At 38.9% G+C, this 17,062-nt stretch overlaps 1 protein-coding gene across 5 annotated transcripts in view; it reads left to right on the top strand.

The window, feature by feature from the left end:
* SPOP (speckle type BTB/POZ protein) overlaps window positions 1-14,897 on the top strand; it is a 109,597-nt gene extending 94,700 nt beyond the window's left edge. For 4 of the 5 annotated variants that reach the window (XM_070729873.1, XM_070729874.1, XM_070729876.1 and 1 more), the window contains 6 exons: window positions 491-618; window positions 6,382-6,559; window positions 8,323-8,378; window positions 9,565-9,687; window positions 12,179-12,321; window positions 13,512-14,897. In XM_070729873.1, the coding sequence (XP_070585974.1) occupies window positions 491-618; window positions 6,382-6,559; window positions 8,323-8,378; window positions 9,565-9,687; window positions 12,179-12,321; window positions 13,512-13,656 (773 nt within the window). In that variant the 3' untranslated portion in view covers window positions 13,657-14,897. Of the gene's footprint in view, window positions 1-490; window positions 619-6,381; window positions 6,560-8,322; window positions 8,379-9,564; window positions 9,688-12,178; window positions 12,322-13,015; window positions 13,334-13,511 lie in introns of those variants that run through there. The other variant, XM_070729877.1, reaches the window with a different exon arrangement.
* Window positions 14,898-17,062: the final 2,165 nt, after the last annotated feature.

Below are 17,062 nucleotides of genomic sequence, written 5' to 3'. Positions count from 1 at the left end.
TACAGTGTTCCCTCGATTTTTGTGGATTCGAACTTCGTGAAAAGTCTATACCATGGTTTTTCAAAAATATTAATTACAAAATACTTTGCGGTTTTCCCCCCTATACCATGGTTTTTCCCACCCGATGACATCATATGTCATCACCAAACTTTCGTCCAAACTTTAATAAAGAAACATGGTGAATAATAATCTAAATGGTTGCTAAGGGAATGGGAAATTGCAATTTAGGGGTTTAAAGTGTTAAGGGATGGCTTGTGATACTGTTCATAGCCAAAAATAGTGTATTTACTTCCACATCTCTACTTCGCGCAAATTCAACTTTCGCGGGCAGTCTCGGAACGCATCCCCCGTGAAAATCGAGGGAACACTGTATTTTACCCATACCCAAACAGAACAGAAAATAAACATTTCTGTTTGGTGTGTCTTCAAATTTCTTTTTCTTTATTCTACTTTTTTTTAAAAAATTGCCAACCTCTTTATATATTGCCAGAGAGCCAGAGAGCCTATCGTTTTGTGCAAGGCAAAGACTGGGGGTTCAAGAAGTTCATTAGAAGAGATTTTCTTCTGGATGAGGCCAATGGGCTCCTCCCAGATGACAAGCTCACCCTCTTCTGTGAGGTAAGGAAAGATGTAGAACTTCATGATTTCATTTGGGAAGGTATCCATAAAAATAGTGTTGTTGTCTCAACTCCTGTCATAAATCTAACTTGTCCATTATAAAGTTGGCCTTTGGGGGGTGGGGGTGGAACTTCAAATATTTCTTTTTATTTATTTATTTTATTTATTAGATTTGTATGCCGCCCCTCTCCGAAGACTCGGGGCGGCTCACAACAACAATAGAAACAATATAACAGTGAAACAAATCTAATATTAAAGATAAAACATATATAAAACCTCAGCAATTAAAACCATACAACACATACATACCAAACATAAAATATAAAAGCCTGGGGGAGGATGTTTCAGTTCCCCCATGCCTGGCGATAAAGGTGGGTCTTGAGAAATTTGCGAAAGACAAGGAGAGTGAGGGCCGTTCTAATCTCTGGGGGGAGTTGATTCCAGAGGGCCGGGGCCGCCACAGAGAAGGCTCTTCCCCTGGGGCCCGCCAAACGACATTGTTTGGTCGACGGGACCCGGAGAAGGCCAACTCTGTGGGACCTTACCGGCCGCTGGGATTTGTGTGGTAGAAGGCGGTTCTGGAGGTATTCTGGTCCAATGCCATGTAGGGCTTTAAAGGTCATTATCAACACTTTGAATTGTGACCGGAAACTGATCGGCAGCCAATGCAGGCCACGGAGTGTTGCAGCAACGTGGGCGAATCTAGGGAGCCCCACGATGGCTCTCGCAGCCGCATTCTGCACAATCTGAAGTTTCCCAACACTTTTCAAGGGTAGCCCCATGTAGAGAGCATTGCAGCAATCGAACCTCGAGGTGATGAGAGCATGAGCGACTGTAAGCAATGACTACCTGTCCAAGTAGGGCCGCAACTGGTGCACCAGGCGAACCTGGGCAAACACCCTCCTCAGCACAGCCGAAAGATGGTGTTCCAATGTTAACTGTGGATTGAAGAGGACACCCAAGTTGCGAACCTTCTCTGAGGAGGTCAATAATTCCCCCCCCCCCCAGGGTAATGGACGGACAGATGGAATTGTCCTTGGGAGGCAAAACCCACAGTCACTCCGTCTTGTCTGGGTTGAGTTTGAGCTTGTTGACAACCATCCAGACCCCAACAGCCTCCAGGCACCGGCACATCACTTCCACTGCTTCGTTGACTGGACATGGGTGGAGATGTATAACTGGGTATTGATGATACCTCACCCCATGCCCTTGGATGATCTCACCCAAAAACCTCCAATGTTGCTGAAGGTTTGGATGGTTCAATTCTTCCAGATGAGTTGGTTCTTGAAATACATAGGTGCCACAACATTATATTGAATGAGCCGAGGTGACGCAGCAGGTAGAGTGCAGTACAGTACTGCAGGCCACTGAAGCTGACTTCTAGATCTGAAGGTCAGCGGTTCAAATCTCATCACCGGCTCAAGGTTGACTCAGCCTTCCATCCTACCGAGGTGGGTAAAATGAGGACCCGGATTGTGGGGGCAATAGCCTAGCTCTGTTAAAAAAGTGCTATTGCTAACATGTTGTAAGCCGCCCTGAGTCTAAGGAGAAAGGCGCCATAAAAATTGAATAAATAAATAAATATCCACAAGAAGGGCAGTAAAAAAGAAGCTGGTAACTACAGGCCAGTTAGCTTGACATCAGTGGTAGTTAAAATGATGGAGACTCTACTCAAAAAGAGGATAAATCAGCACCTAAAAAACAATAACTTATTGGACCCAAATCAGCATGGCTTTACTGAAGGCAAATCATGTCAGACTAATCTCATTGATTTCTTTGACTATGTCACAAAGGTGTTGGATGAAGGTGGTGCCGTGGATATTGCCTACCTGGACTTCAGCAAAGCCTTTGATACGGTTCCACATAAAGAGCTGATAGATAAATTAGTGAAGATTGGACTTAATCCCTGGATAGTTCAATGGATTTGCAGCTGGCTGAAGCGTAGACATCAGAGAGTTATTGTTAACGGCGAGTATTCTGAGCAGAGTCAGGTTACAAGCGGTGTGCCACAAGGGTCTGTTCTGGGTCCTATTCTTTTTAATATGTTTGTGAGTGACATAGGGGAAGGTTTGGTATGGAAGGTTTGCCTATTTGCCGATGACTCTAAAGTGTGCAATAGGGTTGATATTCCTGGAGGCGTCTGTAATATGGTAAATGATTTAGCTTTACTAGATAAATGGTCAAAGCAATGGAAACTGCAGTTTAATGTTTCCAAATGTAAAATAATGCACTTGGGGAAAAGGAATCCTCAATCTGAGTATTGTATTGGCAGTTCTGTGTTAGCAAATACTACAGAAGAAAAGGATTTAGGGGTAGTGATTTCTGACAGTCTCAAAATGGGTGAACAGTGCAGTCAGGCGGTAGGGAAAGCAAGTAGGATGCTTGGCTGCATAGCTAGAGGTATAACAAGCAGGAAGAGGGAGATTATGATCCCGCTATATAGAATGCTGGTGAGACCACATTTGGAATACTGTGTTCAGTTCTGGAGACCTCACCTACAAAAAGATATTGACAAAATTGAACGGGTCCAAAGACGGGCTACAAGAATGGTGGAAGGTCTTAAGCATAAAACGTATCAGGAAAGACTTAATGAACTCAATCTGTATAGTCTGGAGGACAGAAGGAAAAGGGGGGACATGATCGAAACATTTAAATATATTAAAGGGTTAAATAAGGTCCAGGAGGCAAGTGTTTTTAAAAGGAAAGTGAACACAAGAACAAGGGGACACAATCTGAAGTTAGTTGGGGGAAAGATCAAAAGCAACATGAGAAAATATTATTTTACTGAAAGAGTAGTAGATCCTTGGAACAAACTTCCAGCAGACGTGGTAGATAAATCCACAGTAACTGAATTTAAACATGCCTGGGATAAACATATATCCATCCTAAGATAAAATACAGAAAATAGTATAAGGGCAGACTAGATGGACCAGGAGGTCTTTTTCTGCCGTCAGACTTCTATGTTTCTATGTTTCTAAATAAATAGGGTTTACAGGTTCTAACCAGCATTTGGAATTTGAATTTTGAAGTCTATTGGTATCCAAGTCATCCCTTACAAAACTGACATGATACAGCATGGCAGTTCTTATTCACTAGCTTGCTGTTGCTGTAGTTTGTACCTGCTCCACCTTCCAGGTAGTGTTTGAAGGTAAAGAAAGTCAAACCCTTGTCTTAAGCATTTTTTGACAGTTTATAAATATAGACTGACCGTTGCTACTAAAGTGATTTTGGACATGTAAGCAGGTATTACACCATACACTCAGCTTATTCCTTCTAGCTGGAGGATCCCGAAGCTGTTTAGGAGAAATATGTTTTTGTTTCATTGCTGCCCTGCTAACTTGTTCTGAAGACTCAATGAGTTGGTGAAGTAAGAACTGTAAATGTTTTCTTTAAACTATTTCTTACTGGGAACAGGTTTGTCACTTTATTAAACTTCTGTGACTAATATGATAGGTTGTCCATTGGCTCAATCCCCTGCCTGAATGTGAAAGGCTATTTCATCTGCATTTGGTTGACATTTCAGTTTTACAATCTAGATCCCTCGTGCATGCAGAAGGATAGGATTACCATGTCAACTTGGAAGGAATCGGAATTTTTATCTCCTACATATCTCTTTATTTAATAAGTAGTGGGGACTGCTACAATATGACTGCAGAGTGTACTGGATGCAATCCAACTAATGACAGAAGTTTGAATACATATAAACTTTGATTTGGAATCACCATTCTCTCAGTGCTGAATTTTGTCACAGAGTATTTTGAGATACTGAAATTGAAAAATTGAAAAATTGAAATATATAATTTTAAAACTTTTAAAATACATTTTCTGTGAAGGTTTTCATGTGCCATGTAAATAAGTAAATTGTATTCTAAAGCACAAGTTTACTTTAAAACAAGCAAAAGTATATATAATAATAATAATAATAATAATAATAATAATAATAATAATAATAATAATACTATATAATACTTGTAGCCTTTTCTGAATATGTGGGATAGCATCTTCCCAAATTTACAAGGCAACAAGGGCAGCTATCATGCTGCCTCAGATATCAGGTTAGTATATATCTACAGTTTATCAAGATGGAGAGGAATGTTCTACACTGAGTAAGATATTTGTTTTCCAACTCAAAACTTTTTCATTGACTTCTAATACTCTAGCACTCTAACAAACCTCCCCACTCCTAGTTTACACATGAAAAACTAAGCAGCCATTCTAAATAAATATAAACCACTCTTTTAATACTTTATCTAATAAACACATTTCCCCAACTACAACCAGTAAAGAAAAACAAAGGCTGACATCAGAAACTCTGATGATCGGATCTGGTTTGCACTGAAGGGGGATTTGTTCAGGAAATGCCATTCTAAGAACAATGATAGAATATCCTGGTAGAATACAGTGGCAAGCCATTTCCACATTACGTGGTTCTAAAATCATGGAGATGACGTGAAGTTGGTCTAACCATTTTAACTAAAATAATAAAGGGCTGTTGGGATTGCCTTTGCTAAGCAATACATTCACATGATTTGCACTTTAGAACTGCATTACTTAGAGAAATTCTGGTCCCAGTTGCAGTTGCCAAGGGGGGACCTTTTTCAATAAGTTTCATATCTGCTTCTCCGGTATACTTTCCTAAAAGAACTATATATCAGATTGATTTCAGGTTTTTTTTTCATAGTTATAAATTCACAGCTAATTGGCACGTTCCCTTCCATACAATCTGAACTCTTCAGGGTGAGAACTTGCAGTTGGAAACAGGTTTTCCCCCCTAGCTTTGAGTTCACTCTTCCTACCGATCAAGCATTCTGCAGCATAATCTGCCAGGCTAGATGGATTTTTGATTTGATTAGACATAGTATTTTTACTCTGTATATTAAAAAAGGAATTAGCTTTTAATTTGTGAATCTATGTTCCATTACTGGAGCCTGGGTTTTGTTCTTTCTTGGGGACCATCAGATGGTACGCCAGCTCAGAAAGACATGTGACGAGTGATAAATATAGCCTGCTGTTATCAAATTAACTCGCTGCCTAGTAGAGAAGAAATTTAAGATATGCACATCCACATCTGATCAATCATTTGGGAGATTTGGCCCAAACTAGCATAAAATTGAATTTTCATTTACCTGCACACATGACAGTTTACTATTTAGATTCATACAACATTTTAAATCCAGGATTGTCACAGAAATTTCTATATTCTCCATATGCTCTGCTCTTACAGACTATATTATGGCTTAAAATGAGAGGCTTCTTCACACAAATTGATAAACACCCTCAACCATAAATTACATGAAATTATTTTTCCTAACTTAATGCATTATGTGAACCAATCCTCTATTTATTTAGGGGTGGAGTATAGAAGACTTGATATATCTTTGGTTGATGATTCGGAGAGGGATTATAGCAAACTAAATATTTTGTTGCAAAACCTATAAAATAGGGGGTTTTTTTACAATAAAATGTGCTGTCTCTGAGGTTTTCCCAATGTTGTGTGAATGTTTAGATTTATTTCATATACTGTCTTGAAGTGGTTGATAATCTCTCTTCATTTCAGTGTGGTGAACTCGCATATAGACAATGGTTTGGAGAGTGGAGTAGGAAACTCAACATTTTTCTCTGTGTTGCTGGGGTCTCTTACAAAAGGTCTATATTGCTCTGGAATTTGTTGTTGATAGGGTGTTGGGTTTTCTTTGTTCAGGTCTATACTTTTTATTGCTATTACCAATATGTTTATAAAAAGTCTTCTATGCTTCCTTGCAGGTGAGTGTGGTACAAGACTCTGTCAATATCTCTGGACAGAATTCCATGAACATGGTCAAGGTGCCTGAATGCCGCTTGGCTGATGAGTTGGGAGGCCTCTGGGAGAACTCTCGCTTTACAGACTGCTCTCTGTGTGTAGCAGGCCAAGAGTTTCAAGCTCACAAAGCCATATTAGCAGGTTGGCATTGGCTACAATTTGTTATAGTGATTAAGGCATAAGGCTAGAAATCTTGAGACTAGAGGTTCTAGTGATAACCTGGACAAAAAGGCAGCTGGGTGAGCTTGGGCCAGTCACTTTCAACCCTAAGTAGGAAGCAATGGCAAACCACTTGTGAAAAACCTTGCCAAGAAAACTGCAGGGCCTTGACCAACACTCTCTGAGAATTGGATATAATTGAACAGAAGAAAGAAAAATAGGACGTATGCGGTGATCACAAGACAAAGGCCTCACATGTCCAACACTTGCTTCACAAAAGTTCAGGCCAGGCATGCTTGATCAGCAGCAGGAGCAAGAAGTTAGCAAAGTCCAGTTGAGGAGGGCAGGGTCCAGGACTATAGGGAACACGGATTGCATGGGCCACAGGTAGGAAGGAAGTAGGCGATAGGACGTGAAATGCCCCTACAGTCATAAGTGTAGTGATTTCTGACAGTCCCAAAATGGGTGAACAGTGCAGTCAGGTGGTAGGGAAAGGAAGTAAAATGCTTGGCTGCATAGCTAGAGGTAGAACAAGCAGGAGGAGGGAGATTGTGACCCTACTGTATAGAGTGGTGGTGAGATCACATTTGGATACTGTGTTCAGTTCTGAAGACCTCACCTACAAAAAGAAATTGAATGGGTCCAAAGACAGGCTACAAAAATGGTGGAAGGTCTTAAGCATAAAACCTATCAGGAAAGACTTAATGAACTCAATCTGTATAGTCTGGAGGACAGAAGGGAACATGATCAAAACATTTAAACATGTTAAAGGGTTAAATAAGGTTCAGGAGAGAAGTGTTTTTACTAGGAAAGTGAACACAAGAACAAGGGGGCACAATCTGAGGTTAGTTGGGGGAAAGATCAGAAGCAACGTGAGAAAATATTTTACTGAAGGAGTAGTAGATCCTTGGAACAAACTTCCAGCAGACGTGGTTGGTAAATCCACCATAACTGAATTTAAACATTGCCTGGGATAAACATATATCCATCCTCAGATAAAATGCACGAAATAGTATAAGGGCAGATTAGATTAGATGAGGTCTTTTTCTGCCATCATGTTTCTATGTGTAGGCAGGCTGCCAAGCACTCAAATTTTGACCATATGATCACAGATGCATTTCACTTTTATGGACTGGCCATAACTATTTTAAATTCTGTATTTTAAATTCTTCTGAAATTCCATATATCAAAAGATTAAGGTCTTGCAGTTATTGGAAGATTCCTAGGTTTTATATAGAATTTATCCTTGTTGCTGCAAAATAAGAATGGATTTTGCAAGATAGGTGTTCCAGCTTGCATATTTTATGTAGATTCCCGAATCTGTGTCTCTGGTACAGCAGGGGTCTCCAACCCCCAAGTCACACAAAGCCTTTATATTCTGTGGGGATAAGCGCACAAAAACACAAAAGCTATTACAAAGGACCTATAATATTGTAGTACGAAGAGGAACAATTGAGGAAATCTGAAAATTGAATTAGTTGCATTCCAGAGTTTCTCTTTGTCTCATTGCATAGGTGGGAATAAATTGCTGGGAAAGCATATGCATATTCCCAGGGCAGAAATTTTGATTTGCTTCTCTTGTGAGCATACAATTTAATTTTTACTTGTCTATTTTATACGTTACTTGATTTGCAAGTACTGATCGTATAGTTCCTCTCTAGAAAGAAAGAAAGAATAACTGTTCCACATTTTTAAAACTGTATTTTTTCCCCGTTTTTCCTTATGCCAATCCACCATTCATACAGCCCGCTCTCCAGTTTTCAGTGCAATGTTTGAACATGAGATGGAAGAGAGTAAAAAGGTAAGCCACGGAGAAGAGCTGCCCAGGCAGGAAGATATGGTGGAGGCAAACCTTAGCTAATAATTGGAATGTATTGCAGACTTTTGATCTCAACACACAAAGGTCCTGCTCAGACAAGAGAGGTGCAATGAAATATAGTCTTGTTAATGTGTCAAGGTTGACAAGGCATTTTGCTCTGGGAATAGAGAAGAGATATGAATCTAGATTGAAACTTGGATAGTTAGTTTTCTGTAGTGGTTGACAAGAGATCCATCATTGCCCATGAAAACAAACTGTCAATGTTATTGGGCAACTGATTTTAAGTTCTTTATTTCCAGCAGTTAGATCTGAAGCACTGGATGCTAATCTGAAATTGTAGTCTCAGTGAAACTGAATAGAGTCAGGGTCCAAATAAATACATAAATTTTTCACCTTACTTGTTATGCAGTGTTTCCTTTTTTTTGTCCACCCCCTGTATATAGGATATGTTAGAGATAAGCATATTATAATTTATGGTGTAAACTCTTGAGAAAATTGAGAAAGGGGAAAATGTAAATAATTATTTAAAATAGCAACTAAATAAAATAACACATTAGAAATGTATTTATTTTGTTTACATTTATTGCATTTATTTATATGCCACTCATCTCCCTTCCCAAAATGACTTTGGGAAAAAAGCTCCTCTTCTGCTTAAAATGATTCTATAATGTCCATCGTTAGTGATTTCTTTTATTATAGGTAGAGTTAGTGGATAAAACAGGCTAAGGAAGAAGTTATACATCATTCTTAACCTATGTTTGCATGTAGTTTACAGCAGACACTATAAATTCAGGCCCTTAAACTTTGGATATGGCACAGAACATTCCCAAAATTTCCCTCAAATTCATTTTTTTCAGTGATATAATGAGAGAAGTATTAAATATTTTTAGACTCAAATTAGCAGTTATTTTGACTTTTAATAAAAATCAAGATTAAGGTTTCCTTAACCTTAATTTATCTTTTTGAAGGGCAATCCTTGCCATTCCTCTGAAGTCCATCAACCTAAAAGATTTGGGGACGCCCAGAGTCACTAAATGAGATAAGCAGCAATATAAATACAAATAAACACCCCTGCATGCAGAGAATTATTCTTGCTGAAAGAAAAATGTAGGCTAGGAAAGGTTTCTCTTGCCCCAGAAGAATAATCTTTCTCTCCTCTCTGATACAGAATCGAGTTGAAATCAATGATGTGGAACCTGAAGTTTTCAAAGAAATGATGTGTTTCATTTATACGGGAAAGGCACCTAATCTTGATAAAATGGCTGATGATCTGCTTGCAGCTGCTGACAAGGTAAAAGGGAAAGTTAACTGTTGCCTCATAGAAAAACAAAATTGGGAGAGCTAGAATAAAGATCATGATGTCAATGTATTTGGGGTATATCTCTAAGTGTTCGGAAACTCCAGATCGTGCAGAATGCAGCTGCGAGAGCAGTCATGGGCTTACCTAGGTATGCCCATGTTTCACCAACACTCCGCAGTCTGCATTGGTTGCCAATCAATTTCCGGTCACAATTCAAAGTGTTCGTTATGACCTTCATGGCACTGGACCAGAATATCTTCGAGACTGCCTGCTGCCGCACGAATCCCAGCGACCGATTAGGTCCCACAGAGTGGACCTTCTCCGGGTCCCATCAACTAAACAATGTCGGTTGGCGGGCCCCAGGGGAAGAGCCTTCTCTGTGGTGGCCCCGGCCCTCTGGAACCAACTCCCCCTGGAGATTAGAACTGCCCCTACTCTCCTTGCCTTCCTTAAGCTCCTTAAGACCCATCTTTGTCGTCAGGCATGGGGGAACTGAGACATCTCCCCCGGGCATATACAATTTATGAATGGTATGTCTGGATGTATGTTTGTTTAGAAAATGGGGTTTTTAAAATATTTTTAAACAGTAATTTAGATTTGTCATAAATTGTTTTTCACTTTGTTGTGAGCCGCCCCGAGTCTGCGGAGAGGGGCGGCATACAAATCTAAATAATAAATAAATAAATTACCCATCGTAAAACATATCTACTCAAGAATGTGAGTTAGTAGTTAAACAAGAGTTACATTCTACTTCAATAGGGCTTAGCTTCTAATTAATATTGAGTTCCAAAAGATAAAAACTTAAAACATATCTACTCAAGAATGTGAGTTAGTAGTTAAATAACAGTTAAGTTTTTATCTTTTGGAACTCAATATTAATTAGAAGCATAAGCCCTATTGAAGTAGAATGTAGCAAACCCATAAGTCTATTGTCAGAGAGGATAGCATAGGCAGAGGAGACCAGTCAGGATTAAAAAAAAACCATGAAAAATTTCCATCACAGCACATTCTAACCTCCATATCATCTGGTCTGCAACCACTTAACCATCGTTTCACATAGCATAATATTCTGATGTTAAGATTAAATTGGTGGATATCAGTGAAACCAAGTTACATTGCTCTTTCTTTGTACATTCTTCAGTGAGTAACTTAAAATTGTTCCAATCAAGTTCCACATTGGCCATCTGCCTCCAATCTAATATTCTCCCTGAATTTCCAACTTGTATACTTAATTGTATCTCAGCACACCAGGAAGTAGCCAGGCTGCAAGTGTGGAGATAGAAGCAGAGATACAGCTGAGAAGGATGGCTTTCCAGAAACATGAATTATTTGTGCATTATCCAGTAAACAGTAAAAAAAATAACAATACTCTGGAACTCCAAGCCATATTTGAAGAGAAGAAAGCACACATGAATTTTAGAATATGGCAGTTGAGGTGTTAATCTTTATAAGTAAAAAAAAATACCCACCCCTTAAAAATTGAAATATTCCCCATCTTTTACATATTTTTTCCACCATTCATCCATTTGTACTTCCAGCATTCAGTAATAAATATGTTTAACACCCACTTAGCTGCAACAACACTTACATAACACGAGTAGAGTGGTGGTACTGAGTGGGGCTTTAATTGTTGAAGAGGTTTTGTGACTTTTTATATAGTTCCTTTTTCTAAACATCCCTGGGTGTCTTTTTGAAAACAGAAAGCAAAACCTTTTATGGCAGCACATAAAGCCTCTTAATATTTGCCCAAGAGGTTATGGAACAGTTCGTTCTGTCTTCCTCCAATCTCTTGGGAAAAATACGTAATTATTCTATAAACAAAACGCAATGCCTCTCTGAAACCTCAGAGACCTGCCATTGGGCTCTTGGGTGAAGATGTGATTAGAGAGTTCATTTTTGTCTTTCCAATGTTTATGAGGAGGATGGGAAGAGATCCTGAGATGATGTGGTACCTAAAGAACTAATATAGGTTCACATGCAAGCATGTATATCCCCTGTGCTCAGTTCCTCAAAGTTCAGCCCATAAAATAATTTCTGCTAATTAATCAGTGCATTCTTTAAAGTTTTAGTTCTGGGATAGAGGGTTGGCCCTAATTTGAATGTTTTGTGGCTAAAAAGAAGCACAGCAATGTGAAGAAGAAAGTGTAACACTGTTTCTGTTTTTAACTTGTTGATATTTGTTTTAAGAAATAGGGTTTCTCATTCTTTATGAGCAACATTGACTGATACCCGACATCCATGTATGTTTGTATATGTGTTAGTTCTATGATATAATGTGGCATGGGGTTAGCTCCAAATGGATGTTTACTGAAACCCCATTTAAATCCACATATATTTACATCAGTTATATTGTAAGCATAACTATCCAACTCACTGTGCTTTGTGGCCTGGGTTCTGAAGCTTGTTTCATGTTGCCAGAAAGTTATGAAAAACTTGGCATGCATGTTTTAACAGTCCATTTTTGGGGGCGTATCTTTTGCAGTATGCTTTGGAACGTTTGAAGGTGATGTGTGAAGATGCTTTGTGCAGCAATTTGTCAGTGGAGAATGCAGCAGAGATCCTAATTCTGGCTGATCTACACAGTGCTGACCAGCTAAAAACTCAGGCAGTTGACTTCATTAACTAGTAAGTGCATTTTCTTTTTTAATTCTAGTCAGTTAAATCTAGCAAGGACAATCTTCAAGGCAAGGCTTGGCATTTTGTTTACGTTAGGATGGGCGGAGCGATAGCTCAGTGATTATGATGCTGGGCTTGTCAGCTGGAAAGCTGATAGCCTGGATTCAAGACCTGAGCACTGCACAATGTGGTGAGCTCCCATTACTCGAACCAGCTCCTGACAACCTAGCAGTTCGAGAGCATGCAAATGTGAATAGATAAATAGGTACTGCTTCAGTGGGAAAGGTTACTGCGTTCCGTCCTTTCATGCAGGCCATATGATGATGGAAGCGTCTCTCAGACCACGCAGGCTCCCTTGGCTGAAAATCAGAGATGAGCACCACCCCTTTGAGTCAGTTACGACTGCACAGGGGAAACCTTTAACCTCTCTTTTTTCATTTTTAAGTTAGGCTATCTTTCCAGAGCCTGCACCCTAGTGATACCTTAGAATTCTCTTATTCCTCTTCTCAGCATAGCAAAGTTGATTGGGGATGGTGGAATCTGCATTCAGATCCTCTGCAGGATACCAGTGGATTGTGTTTAAGAGTAGCTAAAAGTTCTGTGTCAAGATTTGTTCCTACCCTAAAGATGTTGTCATCAACTCTGGAAAGATGGTGAATAGCCAGCAGTTGTTCGAATGTTTGTTCTTGTCTTGAATAAACAGATTCTTACTACAGCATGCCTCAAGATGGTTCTGTCCAGTTGTGTTAGAGCTGCAGCTCTCAGGATTTATCATCCAACAGCTTTACTGCACATATAGATGAAGCTCCTTTTTGGAAAGGAACCTTTTTTCCAACTGTTTTTGCCAAGGAAGATGGCAGCAGCACTAATACTAATTTTCTTTCATCCCGTTTAACTGGGATTATTTGGGTTTTTTTTTTTTGCTTACCGTGTTTTATTGTATGACAGAGTCACAAATATTTGAGTCGGATGGCCATTAAAAAACCTGTAATAAATAAATAAAGAAATATACATAAAAATAGCTGTACAGGAATAGAGACATCTTTATTAAAAAAATAATGTCCAAAGGCGCGTAGTGAAAAATACAGTTTCTTGTGTTGAAAGACATTTTGAGATAGATAATATTGAGCTGAGATATAGTTGATTTTCATTAACATTTTTCAGTCTGGTAATATTGAATTTTTAATTATTATTTTCAGCCATGCTTCTGATGTCATGGAGACGGCAGGCTGGAAGTCGATGGTAGTATCTCACCCTCATTTGGTAGCAGAGGCATATCGTTCCCTGGCCTCTGCACAGTGCCCTTTTCTGGGACCGCCACGCAAACGACTGAAGCAATCCTAAGGCTGGGTCCCCCACTGCACATAATCCTCTGTCTTTTTTTTTTCTTTTTTTTTCCAAAAAAAAAAATGAAATAGCAACAGAAGCAGTTGCTTCTCCAGACTTGATCATCAGGTAGATGATGCAACCCATGGAGCTTTTTTGGGGGGGGAGGGGGTCAGGGAGGGTTGGGAGGAAGAGAGTTTTGGGACATGCAGACTTCTAAACAAAACAAAAAAACCCAGTACCAAGTCAACTTTGGGGCAAACGGGAGGGATATGCTTTGGGAAAGGGGATTGTTCAGCCTTCTGTTGCTGCATTTTCTGTGTGTTGTCCTTTGAATGGCTGAGTCAAGAACTTGAAGGTTGACTAGGCATACAATTCCGCAATCTTAAATGGAATTTAAAGTGGAAAAAAAAATCCAACAAGAGTCTTCTTCATCTGATAGCACAGAAGAAATTGGCATGCTTGGAGCAAAGAAGACATTTTCCTTTGTTTGGGAAGTCAGTTGTGGGGAATAGGGGGAAATGAGTTGGCTATGGCAAACCAAATCCCATGAAAAGAAGCATCAGTGGAATTTCTGTTGAAAGACCTCCCGAAGCTACTGAAATTTCTGCAATTACCGTCCAGCCATGATGAGATGATTTCTGTATCTGGTACATGAATTGGGATGGAAAAGAAAGAAGCAGATGTATAAATCTTGTCTAAATGACAGCTTCTTAAAAATGCTGATAAAGGGACACTTTCTGAAAGACAGGGGTAGGATGGAGACAGCCATTATCAGCTTTCAAGAACCATTGTAGTTCCACTTGGGATGGGATATCCAAGAACAATGGTTAATTGTTTAGATATTGTGGGAGCTTTGTTCCTTTCCTCTTTTTCCTTGCCTAATTTTTTTGGAGGGGGTTTTCTCAATTCCTGTGATTCCTCCTCCACATACAAGTCTTTTTTTTTAAAAGAAATTTAATTGTTCATGAATACTTGTGTCAAAGATTTTTGTTCTGAGTTGCTAAAAAAACAACTGAGTATTTGTATTCATCTACTGGTTTGTAGAAAATTTGGTCCTGTTTTCATTTAAAGCCCAATATTCTGTTACAGGTAAAATGTTCCAAAATTGTGGTAAAGCTCTTTTTCTCCTTTTGAGGTTTTTTTTGGGGGTTGAAGTGGGAGTGGGGGATATAATTACTCTTTTGTACTGTATGTTGCTATGTCTTATCTTCATGGGTTTTCTTTTCTTTTTTTAAAACACATTTTCTCCAAGTTCAGATTTAGTTCTTATGTGTCTGTTTTATTGATGCAAAATTTCACACCCAGGGATGATAGCAGCAGCTGCTAAGGTATTGGGTTAATACTTCGGTAAGATCTTGCTCTGAGAGTTTGCTCTCTCTGGGGTCATGAAGGCAAGTATTAGTTCTTCAGTATTTTTTTGGATTTTTTTGCTTTCCTTTTCTATGAAGGAAATTGGCTCAAGAGATAAGTATCAGAATCTCTCAGCCTATTGATACCTTGAGTAGAGATACTGCATACCACTTGGGATGGATGGAGTCTGTCCTATGGGATCCTCATTTTATCTCTAAGCCCGAGGGGAAAAAAAACCTTTAAAAAAGCAGAGAAGTAATACGGTATGGAGGAACATTTCTCCAATTTAATTATAATAACAATTTACTCTGTTGATAAGCATAAGATTTGCATTTTAGACAACGGGAGTGCAATTGATACAGCGCTTTTTTGGACATGTCCTCAAAGTCCTTTGCCTAATGTTGCCTTGCCTCGCTAGAGCAATGAAGCAAGGTAAAATATCCCTCCATTACAGAGATGGTTTTTGGGAGATTTCTTTTCAGTCTAATGCACAGACTTCGGCGTTGTGATGGTCTTCCACACAAATACTGACCAGATTTAATCTATTTAGCTTTTCAGCCAGTTAGATACTGCCACCTAGTTGGCACAGTGATGAGGACCTGAATTTAAATTTGCTCCTTTTTAGGGCCTCATTTATATTTCCCATTTGATGTCCCCGCTCACCAACTTCAGTTTTCAGTCTTCCTTTTTAACCTGATTAAACTTTTTATAGCTTGTGGACATGATTTGCTTTCGCTAGACACTCTCTAATTAGCCTCTAATTAAAGCCTATTTATTAGAGCTATTAGAGCCTACTCTAATAATTAGATTATTTGGTCTCAAATAATCTGCTTTCAAGATATTTTGTACAAATCTTTGAATTTCCCTTTGCATTATGTTATCTCCCTTTTATTTTAACAGTGGCTTTGTTTAAAGTTGTGGTTCCACTCTTCCCTTGACTTTGCTTTTAGAAATGTCCATTTCTTTCAAGAAGCTGTGGCTGCCTTATAAAATGGAAATAGGGGGCAACTTTAGTGAAAGTGGAGCCTGGTGTTCTGACACCTTTATGTTCAGATAAATGGGACAGTCCTTCGGGTAAAATTGTTTCAATTTTAAGCTGCCTTAATAGAGAACTGTGCCAGTTAATGGTCCTATATCTGGCAGAAGTTTTCCAGAAGGTGAAAATAGAGGAGTCTTAATCATGAAGTAGAACAAGCCAGAAAGGAAGTTAATGAGGAAATGATCTATATACTAACAAGCAGAAATATATAGAAAAAGGAGATTCTTGAGTTAGAAAATACCAAGAAAGAAAAGGAGTTTGAATTAAACTTAGGTTGGAACTGGTAGTCCATGCCAGAATCAGGAATGAAATGGTCATCCTTATGGACAGTGTTAAAGAGGTGGATTAAGGCTCTGGAAACCTTCTGTGCAAATTCTTGCCTCCAACAGAAATGTGTTATGTTTTCTTGCCCTTCCATCATCCCTGTTGTGAACTGGATGAGGATAATATTGATCTATCCTGCAGTGTTGTAGGAGTTCTGGGATTTTTCTTGCACACACACATACAAACCCATAGCTCTGTACTGTTTACTCTTTCTCAGCAAAAAAAAAAAAAGATTCAAAAATAACACATGTGGTGGTGATTCAAGTGGGAATTTCCAACTTCCTTTTCACAATATATATATAAAAAAGATGCCTAAAAGAATTGTTACATGAAGGATAGGCTGATCAACACAGTCAAAGCAAAGATGCCTTAAAGAAACTGACTTCGGTAGCCAGCTAAAATACTATTTTTACTGTCATGTTTCTAAATAGATTTGCCCTTGTTAGCGTTTTAAGGAACGAAGCAAATGGTTTCTGCATTTTGGCTAACATTTTAGACTACAACTATGGATCTTCCATTATAAGAGGCATATTAACATGGGAATCATTGCATTTGACCTTGAAGAAATAAAACTTTATCACAGCAATTTTTAAGATCTTAAATTTGCTTGAAGCCTTGTCCATTAGGCTTGCACTCCTGATGTTCAACAAAATTCCAGTAAACCCAATTTCTCTGCTTAAGCAGCATTTTGAATTTTAAAAAGCAAGA

This window comes from Erythrolamprus reginae, chromosome Z (genome assembly GCF_031021105.1).
Source record: "Erythrolamprus reginae isolate rEryReg1 chromosome Z, rEryReg1.hap1, whole genome shotgun sequence".
Lineage (NCBI taxonomy): Eukaryota > Metazoa > Chordata > Lepidosauria > Squamata > Dipsadidae > Erythrolamprus > Erythrolamprus reginae.
This window is presented reverse-complemented; position numbering and strand designations above follow the sequence as displayed.